This window comes from Pezoporus flaviventris, unplaced genomic scaffold (genome assembly GCF_033815535.1).
Source record: "Pezoporus flaviventris isolate CSIRO_AGI_PZ_B2104156 unplaced genomic scaffold, CSIRO_AGI_Pfla_v1 ptg000007l, whole genome shotgun sequence".
In the NCBI taxonomy this organism is placed as follows: Eukaryota; Metazoa; Chordata; class Aves; order Psittaciformes; family Psittacidae; genus Pezoporus; species Pezoporus flaviventris.
The window spans coordinates 35,233,096-35,250,931 of NW_026892555.1; the positions used below are offsets into that span (position 1 = coordinate 35,233,096).

Consider the following 17,836-nt stretch of genomic DNA (forward strand, 5'->3'; position numbering starts at 1 on the left):
TGAGCAGCATTGGATGAGTGTGTGATGGGTGAGGTCCAGGAAATGCCCCATGATTCCTTCGATAGCTCAGCTGGTAGAGCGGAGGACTGTAGGCTCCTTGCACGGCCATCCTTAGGTCGCTGGTTCAACTCCGGCTCGAAGGAGTGCCCTTTTGGCTCTGGAACACACCCTGTGGCACCTCTGCCTTTTGGCCCTGCCTGCCCTTCAAGGACCGCACAGCCTTCAGCTCTTGCCCTTGCTGAGGAAGAGGAACCAAGCAAGGCACTTCTGGTGAACCCTGGGCAGGGGACGGTGGCCCTTGTGCACCATCAGGGGGTCTCAGTGGTCACCACCAGCAGCAAAGGGATTTGGTGGCTGGGATGGTGGTAGCCAGGTGGATGGGAGAACCAGGCTCTGGTTGCTGGAAAGGCTGGGTCAGGGCTGTGTGCCTGGGAGGGGAGAGGACCTCGGGGCAAGGCCATGGGCTGGGGAATTAGCTCAAGTGGTAGAGCGCTCGCTTAGCATGTGAGAGGCAGCGGGATCGATGCCTGCATTCTCCAGAGCTTTTTCTTCCTCTTGCCTGGACAACAAGCCCTTTTCCAGGGGTTCTCTTTCCTCTGTAAGTACTGGGGAAATGATGATGAAATGCTTAGGTTTTGTAGAGCAGGATGGCATTCACGACTGCATTAAAAGTAGTAACAGCAGCTTAACATAGGAATTTGTTTTCACCTATTAAATTGTCTGCAAACAAATGTCATCTCCAGCACTGTATCCAGGTGTGCATTTCCCCGCGGAGGACAGACACGAATGAATCAGAGCAGCCACACAGCAGAGACACCTAAATAACCACCATGAAATTGAGAGATTTCTCCTTGTGGATGGTCTCAGAAAAGGGGGCATTTTCTGCTCAGGGACAGAGAGGTTCAGAGGGTTTACGTGTGTTTTTTCTCCTCTCGTAGGAGCAGGTTACGGACTCAAGGAATATCTGTCCATTTCCCTGGAACTGGATGGGAGGGCAAAAGGCAGTCCAGTAACAGTGAGTCAAGGGCAGCCGGAAAAGAACTTAAGGATGGCGATTTTGGAGTTGAGGAGAATCCGTGTGTTGATGACATCCCAGGAGGTTGTGTACCTATTCTGTTTGTGGATTTGGACAATGCGACGGGCTAAAGGGCTGAGCAAGTGTTGTGAGAGTTGAGCCAAGGTTGTTTGAGTCAGGCTGTTGGAATGGAGGCATCATACTGCACTGCATCCTGGGCAGTTTTGGGTGAGCGTGTGATGGGCGAGGTCCTGGGCATGCCCCATGATTCCTTCGATAGCTCAGCTGGTAGAGCGGAGGACTGTAGGCTCCTTGCACGGCCATCCTTAGGTCGCTGGTTCAACTCCGGCTCGAAGGAGTGCCCTTTTGGCTCTGGAACACACCCTGTGGTACCTCTGCCTTTTGGCCCTGCCTGCCCTTCAAGGCCCGCACAGCCTTCAGCTCTTGCCCTTGCTGAGGAAGAGGAACCAAGCAAGGCAGTTCTGGTGAACCCTGGGCAGGGGATGGTGACCCTTGTGAACCATCAGGGGGTCTCAGTGGTCACCACCAGCAGCAAAGGGATTTGGTGGCTGGGATGGTGGTAGCCAGGTGGATGGGAGACCCAGGTTGCTGGAGAGGCTGGGTCAGGGTTGTGTGCTTCGGAGGGGAGAGGACCTCAGGGCAAGGCCATGGGCTGGGGAATTAGCTCGAGTGGTAGAGCGCTCGCTTAGCATGTGAGAGGCAGCGGGATCGATGCCCGCATTCTCCAGAGCTTTTTCTTCCTTTGCCTGGTCACAAAGCCCTTTGTTGGGAGCTTTCTGGGGCTCTGTGGACAGGGTGATATGCCCTGGCTATAGAGAGGAGAATGACATCAATGGCTGCATTAAAAGTTCTCAGGGAAGTTTCATAGAGGGAATTGATTTTCTACTTTGCTTGACAACCATCAGATGTCATTTTCAGCACTGTGTCCAGGTTTGCGCTACCCCGTGCAGGAAAGATATGCATGAAATGGGAGCATGCTCACCGCAGGGCCTCCAAAAATGCCACCAGGGAATGGAGGCACTTCTCTTTGCAAATGGTTTCAGGACAGTGGGCATCATCCACTAGGAGATACAGAGGTTCCAAGGGCTTAAAGTATGTTTTTTCTCCTCCCGTAGGAGCAGCTTATGGACTCAAGGAATAACTGTCCATTTGCCTGGAACTTGATGGGAGGGCAAAAGGCAGTCCAGTGACAGTGAATCAAGGGCAGCAGGAAAAGTACATAAGGATGGCGATTTTGGAGTTGAGGAGAATCCGTGTGTTGATGACATCCCAGGAGGTTGTGTACCTATTCTGTTTGTGGATTTGGACGATGCGACGGGCTAAAGGGCTGAGCAAGTGTTGTGAGAATTGAGCCAAGGTTGTTTGAGTCAGGCTGTTGGAATGGAGGCATCATACTGCACTGCATCTTGGGCAGTTTTGGGTGAGCGTGTGATGGGCGAGGTCCTGGGCATGCCCCATGATTCCTTCGATAGCTCAGCTGGTAGAGCAGAGGACTGTAGGCTCCTTGCACGGCCATCCTTAGGTCGCTGGTTCAACTCCGGCTCGAAGGAGTGCCCTTTTGGCTCTGGAACACACCCTGTGGCACCTCTGCCTTTTGGCCCTGCCTGCCCTTCAAGGCCCGCACAGCCTTCAGCTCTTGCCCTTGCTGAGGAAGAGGAACCAAGCAAGGCAGTTCTGGTGAACCCTGGGCAGGGGATGGTGACCCTTGTGAACCATCAGGGGGTCTCAGTGGCCACCACTAGCAGCAAAGGGATTTGGTGGCTGGGATGGTGGTAGCCAGGTGGATGGGAGACCCAGGTTGCTGGAGAGGCTGGGTCAGGGTTGTGTGCTTCGGAGGGGAGAGAACCTCAGGGCAAGGCCATGGGCTGGGGAATTAGCTCAAGTGGTAGAGCGCTCGCTTAGCATGTGAGAGGCAGCGGGATCGATGCCCGCATTCTCCAGAGCATTTTCTTCCTCTTGCCTTTACAACAAGCCCTTTTCCAGGGGTTCTCTTTCCTATGTAAATACTGGGGAAATGATGATGAAATGCTTAGGTTTTGTAGAGCAGGATGGCATTCATGATTGCATTAAAAGTAGTAACAGCAGCTTAACATAGGAATTTGTCTTCACCTTTTAAATTGCCCGCCAACAAATGTCATCTCCAGCACTGTATCCAGGTGTGCATTTCCCCACGGAGGACAGACACGAATGAATCGGAGCAGCCATACAGCAGAGACACCTAAGTAACCACCATGAAATTGAGAGATTTCTCCTTGTGGATGGTCTCAGAAAAGGGGGCATTTTCTGCTCAGGGACAGAGAGGTTCAGAGGGTTTAGGTGTGTTTTTTCTCCTCTCGTAGGAGCAGGTTACGGACTCAAGGAATATCTGTCCAGTTGCCTGGAACTGGATGGGAGGGCAAAAGGCAATCCAGTGACAGTGAATCAAGGGCAGCCGGAAAAGAACTTAAGGATGGCGATTTTGGAGTTGAGGAGAATCCGTGTGTTGATGACATCCCAGGAGGTTGTGTACCTATTCTGTTTGTGGATTTGGACAATGCGACGGGCTAAAGGGCTGAGCAAGTGTTGTGAGAATTGAGCCAAGGTTGTTTGAGTCAGGCTGTTGGAATGGAGGCATCATACTGCACTGCATCTTGGGCAGTTTTGGGTGAGCGTGTGATGGGCGAGGTCCTGGGCATGCCCCATGATTCCTTCGATAGCTCAGCTGGTAGAGCGGAGGACTGTAGGCTCCTTGCACGGCCATCCTTAGGTCGCTGGTTCAACTCCGGCTCGAAGGAGTGCCCTTTTGGCTCTGGAACACACCCTGTGGCACCTCTGCCTTTTGGCCCTGCCTGCCCTTCAAGGACCGCACAGCCTTCAGCTCTTGCCCTTGCTGAGGAAGAGGAACCAAGCAAGGCAGTTCTGGTGAACCCTGGGCACGGGACGGTGGCCCCTGTGCACCATCAGGGGTTTTCAGTATTCACCACCAGCAGCAAAGTGGTTTGGTGGCTGGGATGGTGGTAGCCAGGTGGATGGGAGACCCAGGTTGCTGGAGAGGCTGGGTCAGGGTTGTGTGCTTCGGAGGGGAGAGGACCTCAGGGCAAGGCCATGGGCTGGGGAATTAGCTCAAGTGGTAGAGCGCTCGCTTAGCATGTGAGAGGCAGCGGGATCGATGCCCGCATTCTCCAGAGCTTTTCATTCCTATTGCCTGGACAACAAGCCCTTTTCCAGGGGTTCACTTTCCTCTGTAAATACTGGGGAAATGATGATGAAATGCTTAGGTTTTGTAGAGCAGGATGGCATTCACGATTGCATTAAAAGTAGTAACAGCAGCTTAACATAGGAATTTGTCTTCACCTTTTAAATTGCCCGCCAACAAATGTCATCTCCAGCACTGTATCCAGGTGTGCATTTCCCCGCGGAGGACAGACACGAATGAATCGAAGCAGCCATACAGCAGAGACACCTAAATAACCACCATGAAATTGAGAGATTTCTCCTTGTGGATGGTCTCAGAAAAGGGGGCATTTTCTGCTCAGGGACAGAGAGGTTCAGAGGGTTTACGTGTGTTTTTTCTCCTCTCGTAGGAGCAGGTTACAGACTCAAGGAATATCTGTCCATTTGCCTGGAACTTGATGGGAGGGCAAAAGGCAGTCCAGTGACAGTGAATCAAGGGCAGCCGGAAAAGAACTTAAGGATGGCGATTTTGGAGTTGAGGAGAATCCGTGTGTTGATGACATCCCAGGAGGTTGTGTACCTATTCTGTTTGTGGATTTGGACAATGCGACGGGCTAAAGGGCTGAGCAAGTGTTGTGAGAGTTGAGCCAAGGTTGTTTGAGTCAGGCTGTTGGAATGGAGGCATCATACTGCACTGCATCTTGGGCAGTTTTGGGTGAGCGTGTGATGGGCGAGGTCCTGGGCATGCCCCATGATTCCTTCGATAGCTCAGCTGGTAGAGCGGAGGACTGTAGGCTCCTTGCACGGCCATCCTTAGGTCGCTGGTTCAACTCCGGCTCGAAGGAGTGCCCTTTTGGCTCTGGAACACACCCTGTGGCACCTCTGCCTTTTGGCCCTGCCTGCCCTTCAAGGACCGCACAGCCTTCAGCTCTTGCCCTTGCTGAGGAAGAGGAACCAAGCAAGGCAGTTCTGGTGAACCCTGGGCACGGGACGGTGGCCCCTGTGCACCATCAGGAGTTTTCAGTATTCACCACCAGCAGCAAAGTGGTTTGGTGGCTGGGATGGTGGTAGCCAGGTGGATGGGAGACCCAGGTTGCTGGAGAGGCTGGGTCAGGGTTGTGTGCTTCGGAGGGGAGAGGACCTCAGGGCAAGGCCATGGGCTGGGGAATTAGCTCAAGTGGTAGAGCGCTCGCTTAGCATGTGAGAGGCAGCGGGATCGATGCCCGCATTCTCCAGAGCTTTTCATTCCTATTGCCTGGACAACAAGCCCTTTTCCAGGGGTTCACTTTCCTCTGTAAATACTGGGGAAATGATGATGAAATGCTTAGGTTTTGTAGAGCAGGATGGCATTCACGATTGCATTAAAAGTAGTAACAGCAGCTTAACATAGGAATTTGTCTTCACCTTTTAAATTGCCCGCCAACAAATGTCATCTCCAGCACTGTATCCAGGTGTGCATTTCCCCGCGGAGGACAGACACGAATGAATCGAAGCAGCCATACAGCAGAGACACCTAAATAACCACCATGAAATTGAGAGATTTCTCCTTGTGGATGGTCTCAGAAAAGGGGGCATTTTCTGCTCAGGGACAGAGAGGTTCAGAGGGTTTAGGTGTGTTTTTTCTCCTCTCGTAGGAGCAGGTTACAGACTCAAGGAATATCTGTCCATTTGCCTGGAACTTGATGGGAGGGCAAAAGGCAGTCCAGTGACAGTGAATCAAGGGCAGCCGGAAAAGAACTTAAGGATGGCGATTTTGGAGTTGAGGAGAATCCGTGTGTTGATGACATCCCAGGAGGTTGTGTACCTATTCTGTTTGTGGATTTGGACAATGCGACGGGCTAAAGGGCTGAGCAAGTGTTGTGAGAGTTGAGCCAAGGTTGTTTGAGTCAGGCTGTTGGAATGGAGGCATCATACTGCACTGCATCTTGGGCAGTTTTGGGTGAGCGTGTGATGGGCGAGGTCCTGGGCATGCCCCATGATTCCTTCGATAGCTCAGCTGGTAGAGCGGAGGACTGTAGGCTCCTTGCACGGCCATCCTTAGGTCGCTGGTTCAACTCCGGCTCGAAGGAGTGCCCTTTTGGCTCTGGAACACACCCTGTGGCACCTCTGCCTTTTGGCCCTGCCTGCCCTTCAAGGCCCGCACAGCCTTCAGCTCTTGCCCTTGCTGAGGAAGAGGAACCAAGCAAGGCAGTTCTGGTGAGCCCTGGGCAGGGGACGGTGGCCCTTGTGCACCATCAGGGGTTGTCAGTGGTCACCACCAGCAGCAAAGGGATTTGGTGGCTGGGATGGTGGTAGTCAGGTGTATGGGAGACACAGGCTCTGGTTGCTGGAGAGGCTGGGTCAGGGCTGTGTGCTTGGGAGGGGATAGGACCTCGGGGCAAGGCCATGGGCTGGGGAATTAGCTCAAGTGGTAGAGCGCTCGCTTAGCATGTGAGAGGCAGCGGGATTGATGCCCGCATTCTCCAGAGCTTTTCATTCCTCTTGCCTTTACAACAAGCCCTTTTCCAGGGGTTCTCTTTCCTCTGTAAGTACTGGGGAAATGATGATGAAATGCCCAGGTTTTGTAGAGCAGGATGGCATTCACGACTGCATTAAAAGTAGTAACAGCAGCTTAACATAGGAATTTGTCTTCACCTTTTAAATTGCCCGCCAACAAATGTCATCTCCAGCACTGTATCCAGGTGTGCACTCCCCCACGGAGGACAGACACGAATGAATCGGAGCAGCCATACAGCAGAGACACCTAAATAACCACCATGAAATTGAGAGATTTCTCCTTATGGATGGTCTCAGAAAAGGGGGCATTTTCTGCTCAGGGACAGAGAGGTTCAGAGGGTTTACGTGTGTTTTTTCTCCTCTCGTAGGAGCAGGTTACGGACTCAAGGAATATCTGTCCATTTGCTTGGAACTTGATGGGAGGGCAAAAGGCAGTCCAGTGACAGTGAATCAAGGGCAGCCGGAAAAGAACTTAAGGATGGCAATTTTGGAGTTGAGGAGAATCCGTGTGTTGATGACATCCCAGGAGGTTGTGTACCTATTCTGTTTGTGGATTTGGACAATGCGACGGGCTAAAGGGCTGAGCAAGTGTTGTGAGAACTGAGCCAATGTTGTTTGAGTCAGGCTTTTGGAATGGAGGCATCATACTGCACTGCATCCTGGGCAGTTTTGGGTGAGCGTGTGATGGGCGAGGTCCTGGGCATGCCCCATGATTCCTTCGATAGCTCAGCTGGTAGAGCGGAGGACTGTAGGCTCCTTGCACGGCCATCCTTAGGTCGCTGGTTCAACTCCGGCTCGAAGGAGTGCCCTTTTGGCTCTGGAACACACCCTGTGGCACCTCTGCCTTTTGGCCCTGCCTGCCCTTCAAGTCCTGCATAGCCTTCAGCTCTTGCCCTTGCTGAGGAAGAGGAACCAAGCAAGGCAGTTCTGGTGAACCCTGGGCACGGGACGGTGGCCCCTGTGCGCCCTCAGTGGTTGTCAGTGGTCACCACCAGCAGCAAAGGGATTTGGTGGCTGGGATGGTGGTAGCCAGGTGGATGGGAGACCCAGGCTTTGGCTGCTGGAGAGGCTGGGTCAGGGCTGTGTGCCTGGGAGGGGAGAGAACCTCAGGGCAAGGCCATGGGCTGGGGAATTAGCTCAAGTGGTAGAGCGCTCGCTTAGCATGTGAGAGGCAGCGGGATCGATGCCCGCATTCTCCAGAGCTTTTTCTTCCTTTGCCTGGTCACAAGGCCTTTTGTTGGGAGCTTTCTGGGGACAGGGTGATATGCCCAGGCTATACAGAGGAGGATGACATCAATGGCTGCATTAAAAGTTCTCAGGGAAGTTTCATAGAGGGAATTGATTTTCTACTTTGCTTGACAGGCATCAACTGTCATTTTCAGCACTGTGTCCAGGTTTGAGCTACCCCATGGAGGAAAGATATGCATGAAATGGGAGCATGCTCACCGCAGGGCCTCCAAAAATGCCACCAGGGAATGGAGGCACTTCTCCTTGCAAATGGTTTCAGGACAGTGGGCATCATCCACTAGGAGATACAGAGGTTCAGAGGGTTTAAGTATGTTTTTTCTCCTCTCGTAGGAGCAGCTTATGGACTCAAGGAATATCTGTCCACTTGCCTGGAACTTGATGGGAGGGCAAAAGGCAGTCCAGTGACAGTGAATCAAGAGCAGCAGGAAAAGTACATAAGGATGGCGATTTTGGAGTTGAGGAGAATCCGTGTGTTGATGACATCCCAGGAGGTTGTGTACCTATTCTGTTTGTGGATTTGGACGATGCGACGGGCTAAAGGGCTGAGCAAGTGTTGTGAGAATTGAGCCAAGGTTGTTTGAGTCAGGCTGTTGGAATGGAGGCATCATACTGCACTGCATCTTGGGCAGTTTTGGGTGAGCGTGTGATGGGGGAGGTCCTGGGCATGCCCCTTGGTTCCTTCGATAGCTCAGCTGGTAGAGCGGAGGACTGTAGGCTCCTTGCACGGCCATCCTTAGGTCGCTGGTTCAACTCCGGCTCGAAGGAGTGCCCTTTTGGCTCTGGAACACACCCTGTGGCACCTCTGCCTTTTGGCCCTGCCTGCCCTTCAAGGCCCGCACAGCCTTCAGCTCTTGCCCTTGCTGAGGAAGAGGAACCAAGCAAGGCAGTTCTGGTGAGCCCTGGGCAGGGGACGGTGGCCCCTGTGCACCATCAGGGGTTGTCAGTGGTCACCACCAGCAGCAAAGGGATTTGGTGGCTGGGATGGTGGTAGTCAGGTGGATGGGAGACCCAGGCTTTGGCTGCTGGAGAGGCTGGGTCAGGGCTGTGTGCCTGGGAGGGGAGAGGACCTCGGGGCAAGGCCATGGGCTGGGGAATTAGCTCAAGTGGTAGAGCGCTCGCTTAGCATGTGAGAGGCAGCGGGATCGATCCCTGCATTCTCCAGAGCTTTTTTTTTTCTTTCCTTGTCAGAGGTACCTACGAGAGGTGTTCGTGGAAAATTGTAGCATCTGGGGCTGCACCAACAGCGGAATGGTCTCTTGATTGAGTTATAGCTTTTTGTGTCTTTGCTCAGCATGTGATTGATGGCATCTTTAATAATGTGTCTGTCCTGGCTTCAGCAGATACAGTTCATTTTCTTTGTTATAGTTGGTGTAGTGCTGTGTTTTGGATTTAGGAGGTGAATAACATTGATAACAGATTCATGTTTTAGTTGTTGCTAACCAGTTTTACAACAAGTCAAGCAAGGATGTTTCTGCTCCTCACACGACTACAGTAATGAACAGGCTGAAGGGTAGAAGAAACTGGTAGGAGACACTGTCACCAGACCTGGGCAAAACTGCCCAAAGGGGTGTTCCATAGCATATGATGCCATGTTAAGTATATATACTAGGGGAAAACTGGCTGGGGGTTGCTGCTTGAGAACTATCTGGGCATCAGTCAACTGGTGGTGAGCAACTGCATTGTACATCACTTGTATATTCTAATTCTGTCATTATTATTATATTGTTCTTGTTATTATTTTTTAATATTCCTTTATTTTTCTGTCCTAGTTAACTGACTTTATCTCAACCCACAAAATTTCCTTTTTTTTTTTCGTCCAGTTCCTTCCCCCATCTCACTGGTGGGGGGAGTGAGCAAAAGGAGCAAATGGCTGTATGGCGTTTAACTGCCGGTTGGGTTAAACCACAACAGTCCTTTTTCATGCCCAATATGGGGCTCGAGGATTTGAGATAACAGATCTGACCACAGCATCATAAAACATGTTTTTTTATAAGCATTCATGTTATTACTTTAATAGTCACTGGTGACAATGTTGAGTTATTTGCTCTCAGAGTTGTTGCTCATGTTCACAGAGTTCCATTGTTTATCAGCTTACTTGCTGTGTATGTTCCCCGGTGTGTTGTTTATCACCTCCTGGTGCTGGGTGAAGTTCATAATTTTGCTGTACTATGTAACACTAGTTTACGATAGGATTAAACACATGGTTTAGTGTGAGGTGTCCCTGCCCATGGCAGAAGGGTTGGAACTTGATGATCTCAAGGTCCTTTCCAACCCTAACTATTCTATGATTCTAAACTCCTGGTCATGAGACTACTCTGGTATTTGTACTCAGCATTAGTGTCATCTCCGTACTTTGGGAGACATCTATTGGAAACTATTAATAATTACAACTTTTATCTTTTTTCCTCCAGAGCCAATCTAATGGGGAGATACCTTCCTCCATCTTCCCTTTCACCTCTAGGCTAGTTACAACAGCTCTTGAGAACTTTGAATGTCAAACCAACATAATCCTATTGCAGTCTCCTGAATGTGTTTTAGCTCTTGTTTAAGGTTAAAACCAACTATTAAGAATATCACCCAGAGATCTGGCCTAAAACTGAGTAGTTGAATGGCAGGGTGTGGGGAATAGTATCAGCAAGTGCCTAAGACAGAGGCCACCTACCATGTTTTGGAATTTCACCCCTGAACAAGTGCAGAATCCTGAAAAACTAGTAAAATATTTGGAAAAAGTATGCTGTCACCCTGGCAATTCCAGAGATTTTGGAATGTTACCAGAGGAGGAGGTAACATGCTGAAAAAGCCCCAGTGTAATGAGCAAATAAAAAGCAATATGCCCTGTTCATTGATAGGTCCCGTTGTACTGTAGGAAAACACCAAAGGTGGAAAGCTGCTGTGTGGAGTCCCATGTGACAAGTTGCAGAAATTGCTGAAGGACAAGGTGAATCATGTGAGATTGCAGAGGTAAAAGATACCCAGCTGGTTTTAGACATTACTGAACAAGAAAAATGGCCAGTGCTTTATACTGACTCATGGATGGTGGCAAATGCCTTGTGGGAGTGATTGCAGCAATGGAAGCAAAGCAACTGGCAAGGCAGAGGTAAACCCATCTTGAATGCTGAATTACAGCAATTTTGCTGCTTAGGTAGACAACCTTGTTGTAAAAGTACATCATGTAGATGCTTATGTCCCAAGAACTGGGACATCGAAGAACACCAAAACAACCAGCAGGCTGCTAAGATTGAAGTGCCTCAAATGGATTTAGATTGGCAACATAAAGGTAAATTATTTATAGACCAATAGACCCATGACACCTCAGGCCATCAAGGAGGAGATCCAACATATAGACAGGCTTGTGATCGAGGGGTAGTCTTAACCATGGAGACTATTGCACAGGTTATCAATGAATGTGAAACATGTGCTGCAATTAAGCAAGCCAAGCAGTTAAAGCCTCTCTGATATGGAGGACGATGGCTGAAGTATGAACACAGGGATGCCTGGCAGATTGACTATATCACACTCCCACCAACCCTCCAAGACAAGTGCCAGGTGCTTACCATGGTGGAGGCAACCACTGGATGGCTGGAAACATGTGGCACTGTGCCCCATGTCACTGCCTGGAACAGTGTCCTGGGCCTTGAGAAACAAATCTTGTGCCAACACGGCACTCCAAAGAGAACTGAGTCAGACAACAGAACTCGTTTTCAGAACAGCCTCACAGTCACTGGGCCAAAGAGCACAGGATTGAGTGGGTATATCACATCCCCTATCATGTACCAGCCTCTGGGAAAATTAAAAGGTATAGTGGACTGTTGAAGACTACACAGAGCAGTGGGTGGTGGGACATTCAAACATTGGGATACACACTTAGCAAAAGCCACCTGGTTAGTCAATACCAGGGGATTTTCCAACTGCCCAATCAAACATCAGACCTTTATGTACTATAGAAGAGGATAAAGTCCCTGTAGTGCACATAAAAAAGTGTGCTGGATAAAACAGTCTGGGCTATTCCTGATATAGGCAAAGGCAACCCCATCCATGGGACTGTTTTTGTTCAAGGACCTCAGCACACTTACTGGATAATGTGGGGGGATAGGGAAGTCCAGTGTGTACCTCGAGGGGATTAGATTCTGAGTGAGAATAGCCAATATTTGAATTGTATGTTAACTGCTGTACAATAATGTATGCCACTACTATGGTTGCTATCAGCCATATCATCAGTATTGCAATGAAAAATATCCAGATTAATGAAGAATGAATTTTGATGTAACTGGTCAAAGTGCAGTGATAAAAACAGAACTGGTCTCATTGTTCAACAATCCAACACCACACACCATCTTTTCTGCCCAGAAAGACTACTATGACAGATGGAGCCAAAAGTTATCAATTACATGAGCTCAAGTGATATGTTAAAAGGATGGATCATAGACTAAGAGAACATTTGTGTGTACATATCAAAAGACAAGAAAGGATGTAAAGTGTAGGAAATGGACATAATACAGATGCTGTAGAAAAAGTGGATATTATAGTGGTTTCAGAAGGAACAGACAATTTTTTTCATAGTAAAAGATATACTGCTGTGGTTTAGATTTAGGATGAGAAGAATGTAAATAACACATTGATGTTTTAATTGTTGCTAAAGAGTGTTTACACGAAGTAAAGGATTTTTCAGCTTCTCACATCTACAAACCAGAGAGTAGACCTGGGAACAAAAGAAGACAGAAGGAGACACAGACAGAAAATACCAGGCTGAAGGCATGAGCTATGAATGTCCATATAATTCCTTCGATAGCTCAACTGGTAGAGCGGAGGACTGTAGGCTCCTTGCACGGCCATCCTTAGGTCGCTGGTTCAACTCCGGCTCGAAGGAGTGCCCTTTTGGCCCTGGAACACACCCTGTGGCACCTCTGCCTTTTGGCCCTGCCTGCCCTTCAAGGCCCACACAGCCTTCAGCTCTTGCCCTTCCTGAGGAAGAGGAACCAAGCAAGGCAGTTCTGGTGAACCCTGGGCACGGGACGGTGGCCCCTGTGCACCATCAGGGGTTTTCAGTATTCACCACCAGCAGCAAAGTGGTTTGGTGGCTGGGATGGTGGTAGTCAGGTGGATGGGAGACACAGGCTTTGGCTGCTGGAGAGGCTGGGTCAGGGCTGTGTGCCTGGGAGGGGAGAGAACCTCAGGGCAAGGCCATGGGCTGGGGAATTAGCTCAAGTGGTAGAGCGCTCGCTTAGCATGTGAGAGGCAGCGGGATCGATGCCCGCATTCTCCAGAGCTTTTTCTTCCTTTGCCTGGTCACAAGGCCTTTTGTTGGGAGCTTTCTGGGGACAGGGTGATGTGCCCAGGCTATACGGAGGAGGATGACATCAATGGCTGCATTAAAAGTTCTCAGGGAAGTTTCATAGAGGGAACTGATTTTCTACTTTGCTTGACAACCATCAGATGTCATTTTCAGCACTGTGTCCAGGTTTGAGCTACCCCATGGAGGAAAGATATGCATGAAATGGGAGCATGCTCACCGCAGGGCCTCCAAAAATGCCACCAGGGAATGGAGGTACTTCTCTTTGTGAATGGTTTCAGGACAGTGGGCATCATCCACTAGGAGATACAGAGGTTCAGAGGGTTTAAGTATGTTTTTTCTCCTCTCGTAGGAGCAGCTTATGGACTCAAGGAATATCTGTCCATTTGCCTGGAACTTGATGGGAGGGCAAAAGGCAGTCCAGTGACAGTGAATCAAGGGCAGCCGGAAAAGAACTTAAGGATGGCGATTTTGGAGTTGAGGAGAATCCGTGTGCTGATGACATCCCAGGAGGTTGTGTACCTATTCTGTTTGTGGATTTGGACGATGCGATGGGCTAAAGGGCTGAGCAAGTGTTGTGAGAATTGAGCCAAGGTTGTTTGAGTCAGGCTGTTGGAATGGAGGCATCATACTGCACTGCATCTTGGGCAGTTTTGGGTGAGCGTGTGATGGGGGAGGTCCTGGGCATGCCCCATGATTCCTTCGATAGCTCAGCTGGTAGAGCGGAGGACTGTAGGCTCCTTGCACGGCCATCCTTAGGTCGCTGGTTCAACTCCGGCTCGAAGGAGTGCCCTTTTGGCTCTGGAACACACCCTGTGGCACCTCTGCCTTTTGGCCCTGCCTGCCCTTCAAGGCCCGCACAGCCTTCAGCTCTTGCCCTTGCTGAGGAAGAGGAACCAAGCAAGGCAGTTCTGGTGAACCCTGGGCACGGGACGGTGGCCCCTGTGCACCATCAGGGGTTGTCAGTGGTCACCAGCAGCAGCAAAGGGATTTGGTGGCTGGGATGGTGGTAGCCAGGTGGATGGGAGACCCAGGTTGCTGGAGAGGCTGGGTCAGGGTTGTGTGCTTGGGAGGGGAGAGGACCTCAGGGCAAGGCCATGGGCTGGGGAATTAGCTCAAGTGGTAGAGCGCTCGCTTAGCGTGTGAGAGGCAGCGGGATCGATGCCTGCATTCTCCAGAGCTTTTCATTCCTCTTGCCTGGACACAGGGCCCTTTCACTGGTATCCAGTTTCTGTGGGAGCTCTTGGGATCTTACTGTGTTCCAAAAGGAGCAAAACATTTATGGATGTACCAGCACAGCAGTAACAGATGCATTGGTATAGGCACAGCTAAGAGATTATTCCTCTTTGTTTTCAGTCATTAAAGAGTGTTCAGTGTTTTGTGGCATTCTCAAAGCTCTGTGTAATCTGTGACAGAGTTTTTGATGTACTTTTTTTTGGTCTTTTGAATATACACTCTCAACGTGGATCTTTTAAAACTTCTGAAGAAAACATGTTATCTCTCTGCATGTTACTTCGTCAGCCTTGAAAGCAGATGTCAAAGTACAATTTAAGTTGTTATGCCAAAAATTTTTCTGAAGATTATTTTTGTAGAGTATTGAAGATAAAGAGATCTCCTTTGAAATTCTGCTGATTAGAAAAGCCTGTTAGCTTTAGTCCTTGATAAATTAGGTTGTGGCAAACTTTAAATAAACGTACGGAGAGGTACCTCTGTCATGTTTATTAAAAAGTGAATTTTGCCCTTGGCTGTGGTAGTATGATTAATACTGACTTAATTATTAATGGCAGGAAACTCAGAATCAGGTGTTGCTGGTTTCATACCCTGTACTAAATAATGCCAGTTCAGCAGCAGATTTTTGGATTAGCATAAATTAAAAGATAATTAGAGCAAATCTATGAGACTGACTCATCATTTTATCTTGCAAATATTTACAGCTACTCCATTAAAAGTGAATCCCTCTGACATTTCCACTTTAGTCAGAAGCAGTCTCTTTTTTTTTATTTATAATTACGAATAAAGATGGATAAAGCATCACTGTCATTTTTGCCGTAGATCACTTTGTAAATCATCTGTATTCATTTTCACCATTAAATAAAGTTAATTCCATACTATATTCTTCCATGACATCTCTGTCCTCTGTGTATCAAAGAAGGCCTCCTTTCCAGAAAATTAAACATAAAAGCAACAGGAAGACATGAGGTTTGATGCGGAAGATGGATTCTGCAGCCAAATTATACTACAGGGACACAGAAGGTTCAAGTCAGGAGTGAATTTGATACTGTAGGAAGTTTATTGCCCAGTGGTACAGTTATGCAAGACAAGAGAACCATGAGATGTTAACAGTTTTCCTTCTATTGTATGAAGAGTTTGAACATTCACTTCTTCATTCACCTCCTCTCCCACCTTTAAGAAGGGATGGCAGGAGAGGTGCAATTTGTTCAAAACCACACAGGACAGACTCCCAGCAAAATTCAAGCTAAACAATGATGCAAGTAGATGCATTTCACAAGCCTTTTTTTTAGTTCAAATATATTCTTACATTTGATGGGAAAAGCAAGCTGTGTTGAAGTTTGACTGGTAACACAGTTCAACTAACGAGACCCAGAATGTAATAAAAATTTTACTACATTTATTAAACCTGTAAGTAAGCATCTGGCGTATTTCAATGGCAAAACCATCTATTTCATTCATGACATTTAAAGTTCTTTCAAAAGATTTAACAGATTTAAGAGCAAAATGACCCATAGAATCTTCTAGTCTTACTTCTAGGTCTTGCTACATTTCAACAGTAAGTACTTTTCACCAGTGTAGTAACTCGTGTTTGAGTAAAACTTGAAGTCTTCTCTTTCCATAGAGAACCTCCCATTTCCTGTGCCAGTATGTTTCAGTGGTTAGTTTTGCTCACTGTTAAAATCATATGTTTCCTTTTCAGCTCAAATTGCTTTTAGATTCCAATCACTGGTTTTGGTTACGCGTGCCTTCATAGTGATGAACTCTCCCACATCTGACATTTTTCCCCTTCAAAGACATTACACACTACAATCAAATAATCTATCAGTCTACTTTTTATGGCAAGATAAATTGATCTAATTCCTTATGTCTCTTACCCTAGTTCTTCAATTATTACAGCATTTTTCTGCATTGGCTTCTCAACATACTCCAGGAGAAGATGTTAACACAAGAACTGGGTACAGTATTCAAAACCCACACTTTGCAAGCATAGTCTGTGTTAGGGTTAAAACATTTTTGATGAAGCACACGGATTGCTTGTGGGATGAAATCAATAGATACCCATTGCATCATCTCTGATTCTATTCAGGCTCATGGGGAAGAAAAACATTTTAACAATGAATGTCTACAGTGCAGGCAACTCAAAAGGTTTCACCATCCTAATCATGCCAGACATATGATCATTTTTAGACATGTTGCACAGCAGATTTCACATACCTGTAGGACTTCTTAATCTCATCATGTGTTGCTCCCTTCTCTAGGGCCAGGATTTCATATAGTGCTTCCCCTGATGTTGACAAAGCACGTTGCCTTTGTTCAGCCATGTCAGCAGTGCATTACCAACGCTGCGAATGTAGAGCAGAATTTTAAATACCAGGGACTGCAAACATGTATGGATAGTATTTTTACTTTTTTTTATTCACAATTTTTATATATTTACATTAAAATTTACATGTTAATAGATTTTAATCATGTAGTAGAATGTTAAAAATAAATGAAAATGAAAGGAATAAAATCTCCTCTAAGTTATTCTCTGTCCCTTGAGATATTTTAGTTATTTGAGAAAATGTAAAAGCAAGAAACAAAGAACAGAAGCTTTTGTGTTAAGTATCATTGTTCATAGTAAAGGTTTGATGTTATTCTCACTGAAATCAATGGCTAAATTTCCTACAGCATTAATGCCTGAACATACCATTTTCGTCTAGTTTTACTTGTGGTTGTTTACTTACATCTTTTCTACATCTTAGAAGTATAATTCTACTATTTGTTAAAGCTATTGGACTTCAGTGAGGTAAGACCTTTGTACCTCTGAGTATAACCTAATACATCACAGTGGTGAATATTTGATTTCTCAACACAAGGACTCATATTCAGCCTAACCAATTTTAGGTGCCTAAGTTGAGTGGTTAAGTTTGAAGCTTAGTCAAACTAGACTCCTTATATTGCCAACAGATAGAAAGACATTCTCGGAGCACAACTGATCAAGCACTTTCTCCTTTTTATCTTTACAGCATGCTCAGGATGATTGAATTCCCAGGTCATGTGCCTGAGGACAGGTAGAATGAATCTGGACCCAGGCAACGAGACTGGATACCAAGAATTGACCTCAGTATTATTATTATTGCAGCAAACTGATGCAATAAACAGCAAATACTGTTCCCAAACAACTGGGAAATACTGACATCAACCAAGATCCTATCTTATTTGAGAGACAAGACTTTGGGCTGAATTCATGAGCTTGTGATAAATTTAACAAGATGCCCTTACAGTAGAGTTCAAATAAAGACTAAGCACGGATTTAGTCCACTTCAGATCCATCATTCATTCCTTCTTTCATCACAGAAGCAAAGCAGACAAGTGATTCTCTACTGAGTGGCTCTATT

At 47.6% G+C, this 17,836-nt stretch overlaps 1 protein-coding gene and 16 non-coding genes across 17 annotated transcripts in view; 16 read left to right on the top strand and 1 right to left on the bottom strand.

Annotated features, from left to right (window-relative positions):
• DNAJC5B (DnaJ heat shock protein family (Hsp40) member C5 beta) overlaps window positions 1-17,836 on the bottom strand; it is a 38,331-nt gene that overhangs the window by 17,111 nt on the left and 3,384 nt on the right. Inside the window, exon 4 of the mRNA XM_061448376.1 lies at window positions 16,671-16,798. Coding sequence (XP_061304360.1) covers window positions 16,671-16,777 — 107 coding nt within the window. The 5' untranslated portion in view covers window positions 16,778-16,798. The remainder of the gene's footprint in view (window positions 1-16,670; window positions 16,799-17,836) is intronic.
• Window positions 56-143, top strand: TRNAY-GUA (transfer RNA tyrosine (anticodon GUA)). The gene is given in 2 exon segments: window positions 56-92; window positions 108-143. It is a non-coding gene; the product is annotated as a tRNA-Tyr (tRNA).
• Window positions 1,286-1,373, top strand: TRNAY-GUA (transfer RNA tyrosine (anticodon GUA)). Its single transcript is given in 2 exon segments — window positions 1,286-1,322; window positions 1,338-1,373. It is a non-coding gene; the product is annotated as a tRNA-Tyr (tRNA).
• TRNAY-GUA (transfer RNA tyrosine (anticodon GUA)) lies at window positions 2,499-2,586 on the top strand. The gene is given in 2 exon segments: window positions 2,499-2,535; window positions 2,551-2,586. It is a non-coding gene; the product is annotated as a tRNA-Tyr (tRNA).
• TRNAA-AGC (transfer RNA alanine (anticodon AGC)) lies at window positions 2,904-2,976 on the top strand. The gene has a single exon. It is a non-coding gene; the product is annotated as a tRNA-Ala (tRNA).
• Window positions 3,723-3,810, top strand: TRNAY-GUA (transfer RNA tyrosine (anticodon GUA)). The gene is given in 2 exon segments: window positions 3,723-3,759; window positions 3,775-3,810. It is a non-coding gene; the product is annotated as a tRNA-Tyr (tRNA).
• On the top strand, window positions 4,128-4,200 carry TRNAA-AGC (transfer RNA alanine (anticodon AGC)). Its single transcript has one exon. It is a non-coding gene; the product is annotated as a tRNA-Ala (tRNA).
• Window positions 4,947-5,034, top strand: TRNAY-GUA (transfer RNA tyrosine (anticodon GUA)). Its single transcript is given in 2 exon segments — window positions 4,947-4,983; window positions 4,999-5,034. It is a non-coding gene; the product is annotated as a tRNA-Tyr (tRNA).
• Window positions 5,352-5,424, top strand: TRNAA-AGC (transfer RNA alanine (anticodon AGC)). The gene has a single exon. It is a non-coding gene; the product is annotated as a tRNA-Ala (tRNA).
• On the top strand, window positions 6,171-6,258 carry TRNAY-GUA (transfer RNA tyrosine (anticodon GUA)). Its single transcript is given in 2 exon segments — window positions 6,171-6,207; window positions 6,223-6,258. It is a non-coding gene; the product is annotated as a tRNA-Tyr (tRNA).
• Window positions 7,401-7,488, top strand: TRNAY-GUA (transfer RNA tyrosine (anticodon GUA)). The gene is given in 2 exon segments: window positions 7,401-7,437; window positions 7,453-7,488. It is a non-coding gene; the product is annotated as a tRNA-Tyr (tRNA).
• TRNAA-AGC (transfer RNA alanine (anticodon AGC)) lies at window positions 7,812-7,884 on the top strand. Its single transcript has one exon. It is a non-coding gene; the product is annotated as a tRNA-Ala (tRNA).
• TRNAY-GUA (transfer RNA tyrosine (anticodon GUA)) lies at window positions 8,611-8,698 on the top strand. The gene is given in 2 exon segments: window positions 8,611-8,647; window positions 8,663-8,698. It is a non-coding gene; the product is annotated as a tRNA-Tyr (tRNA).
• On the top strand, window positions 9,022-9,094 carry TRNAA-AGC (transfer RNA alanine (anticodon AGC)). The gene has a single exon. It is a non-coding gene; the product is annotated as a tRNA-Ala (tRNA).
• On the top strand, window positions 12,713-12,800 carry TRNAY-GUA (transfer RNA tyrosine (anticodon GUA)). Its single transcript is given in 2 exon segments — window positions 12,713-12,749; window positions 12,765-12,800. It is a non-coding gene; the product is annotated as a tRNA-Tyr (tRNA).
• Window positions 13,124-13,196, top strand: TRNAA-AGC (transfer RNA alanine (anticodon AGC)). Its single transcript has one exon. It is a non-coding gene; the product is annotated as a tRNA-Ala (tRNA).
• On the top strand, window positions 13,923-14,010 carry TRNAY-GUA (transfer RNA tyrosine (anticodon GUA)). Its single transcript is given in 2 exon segments — window positions 13,923-13,959; window positions 13,975-14,010. It is a non-coding gene; the product is annotated as a tRNA-Tyr (tRNA).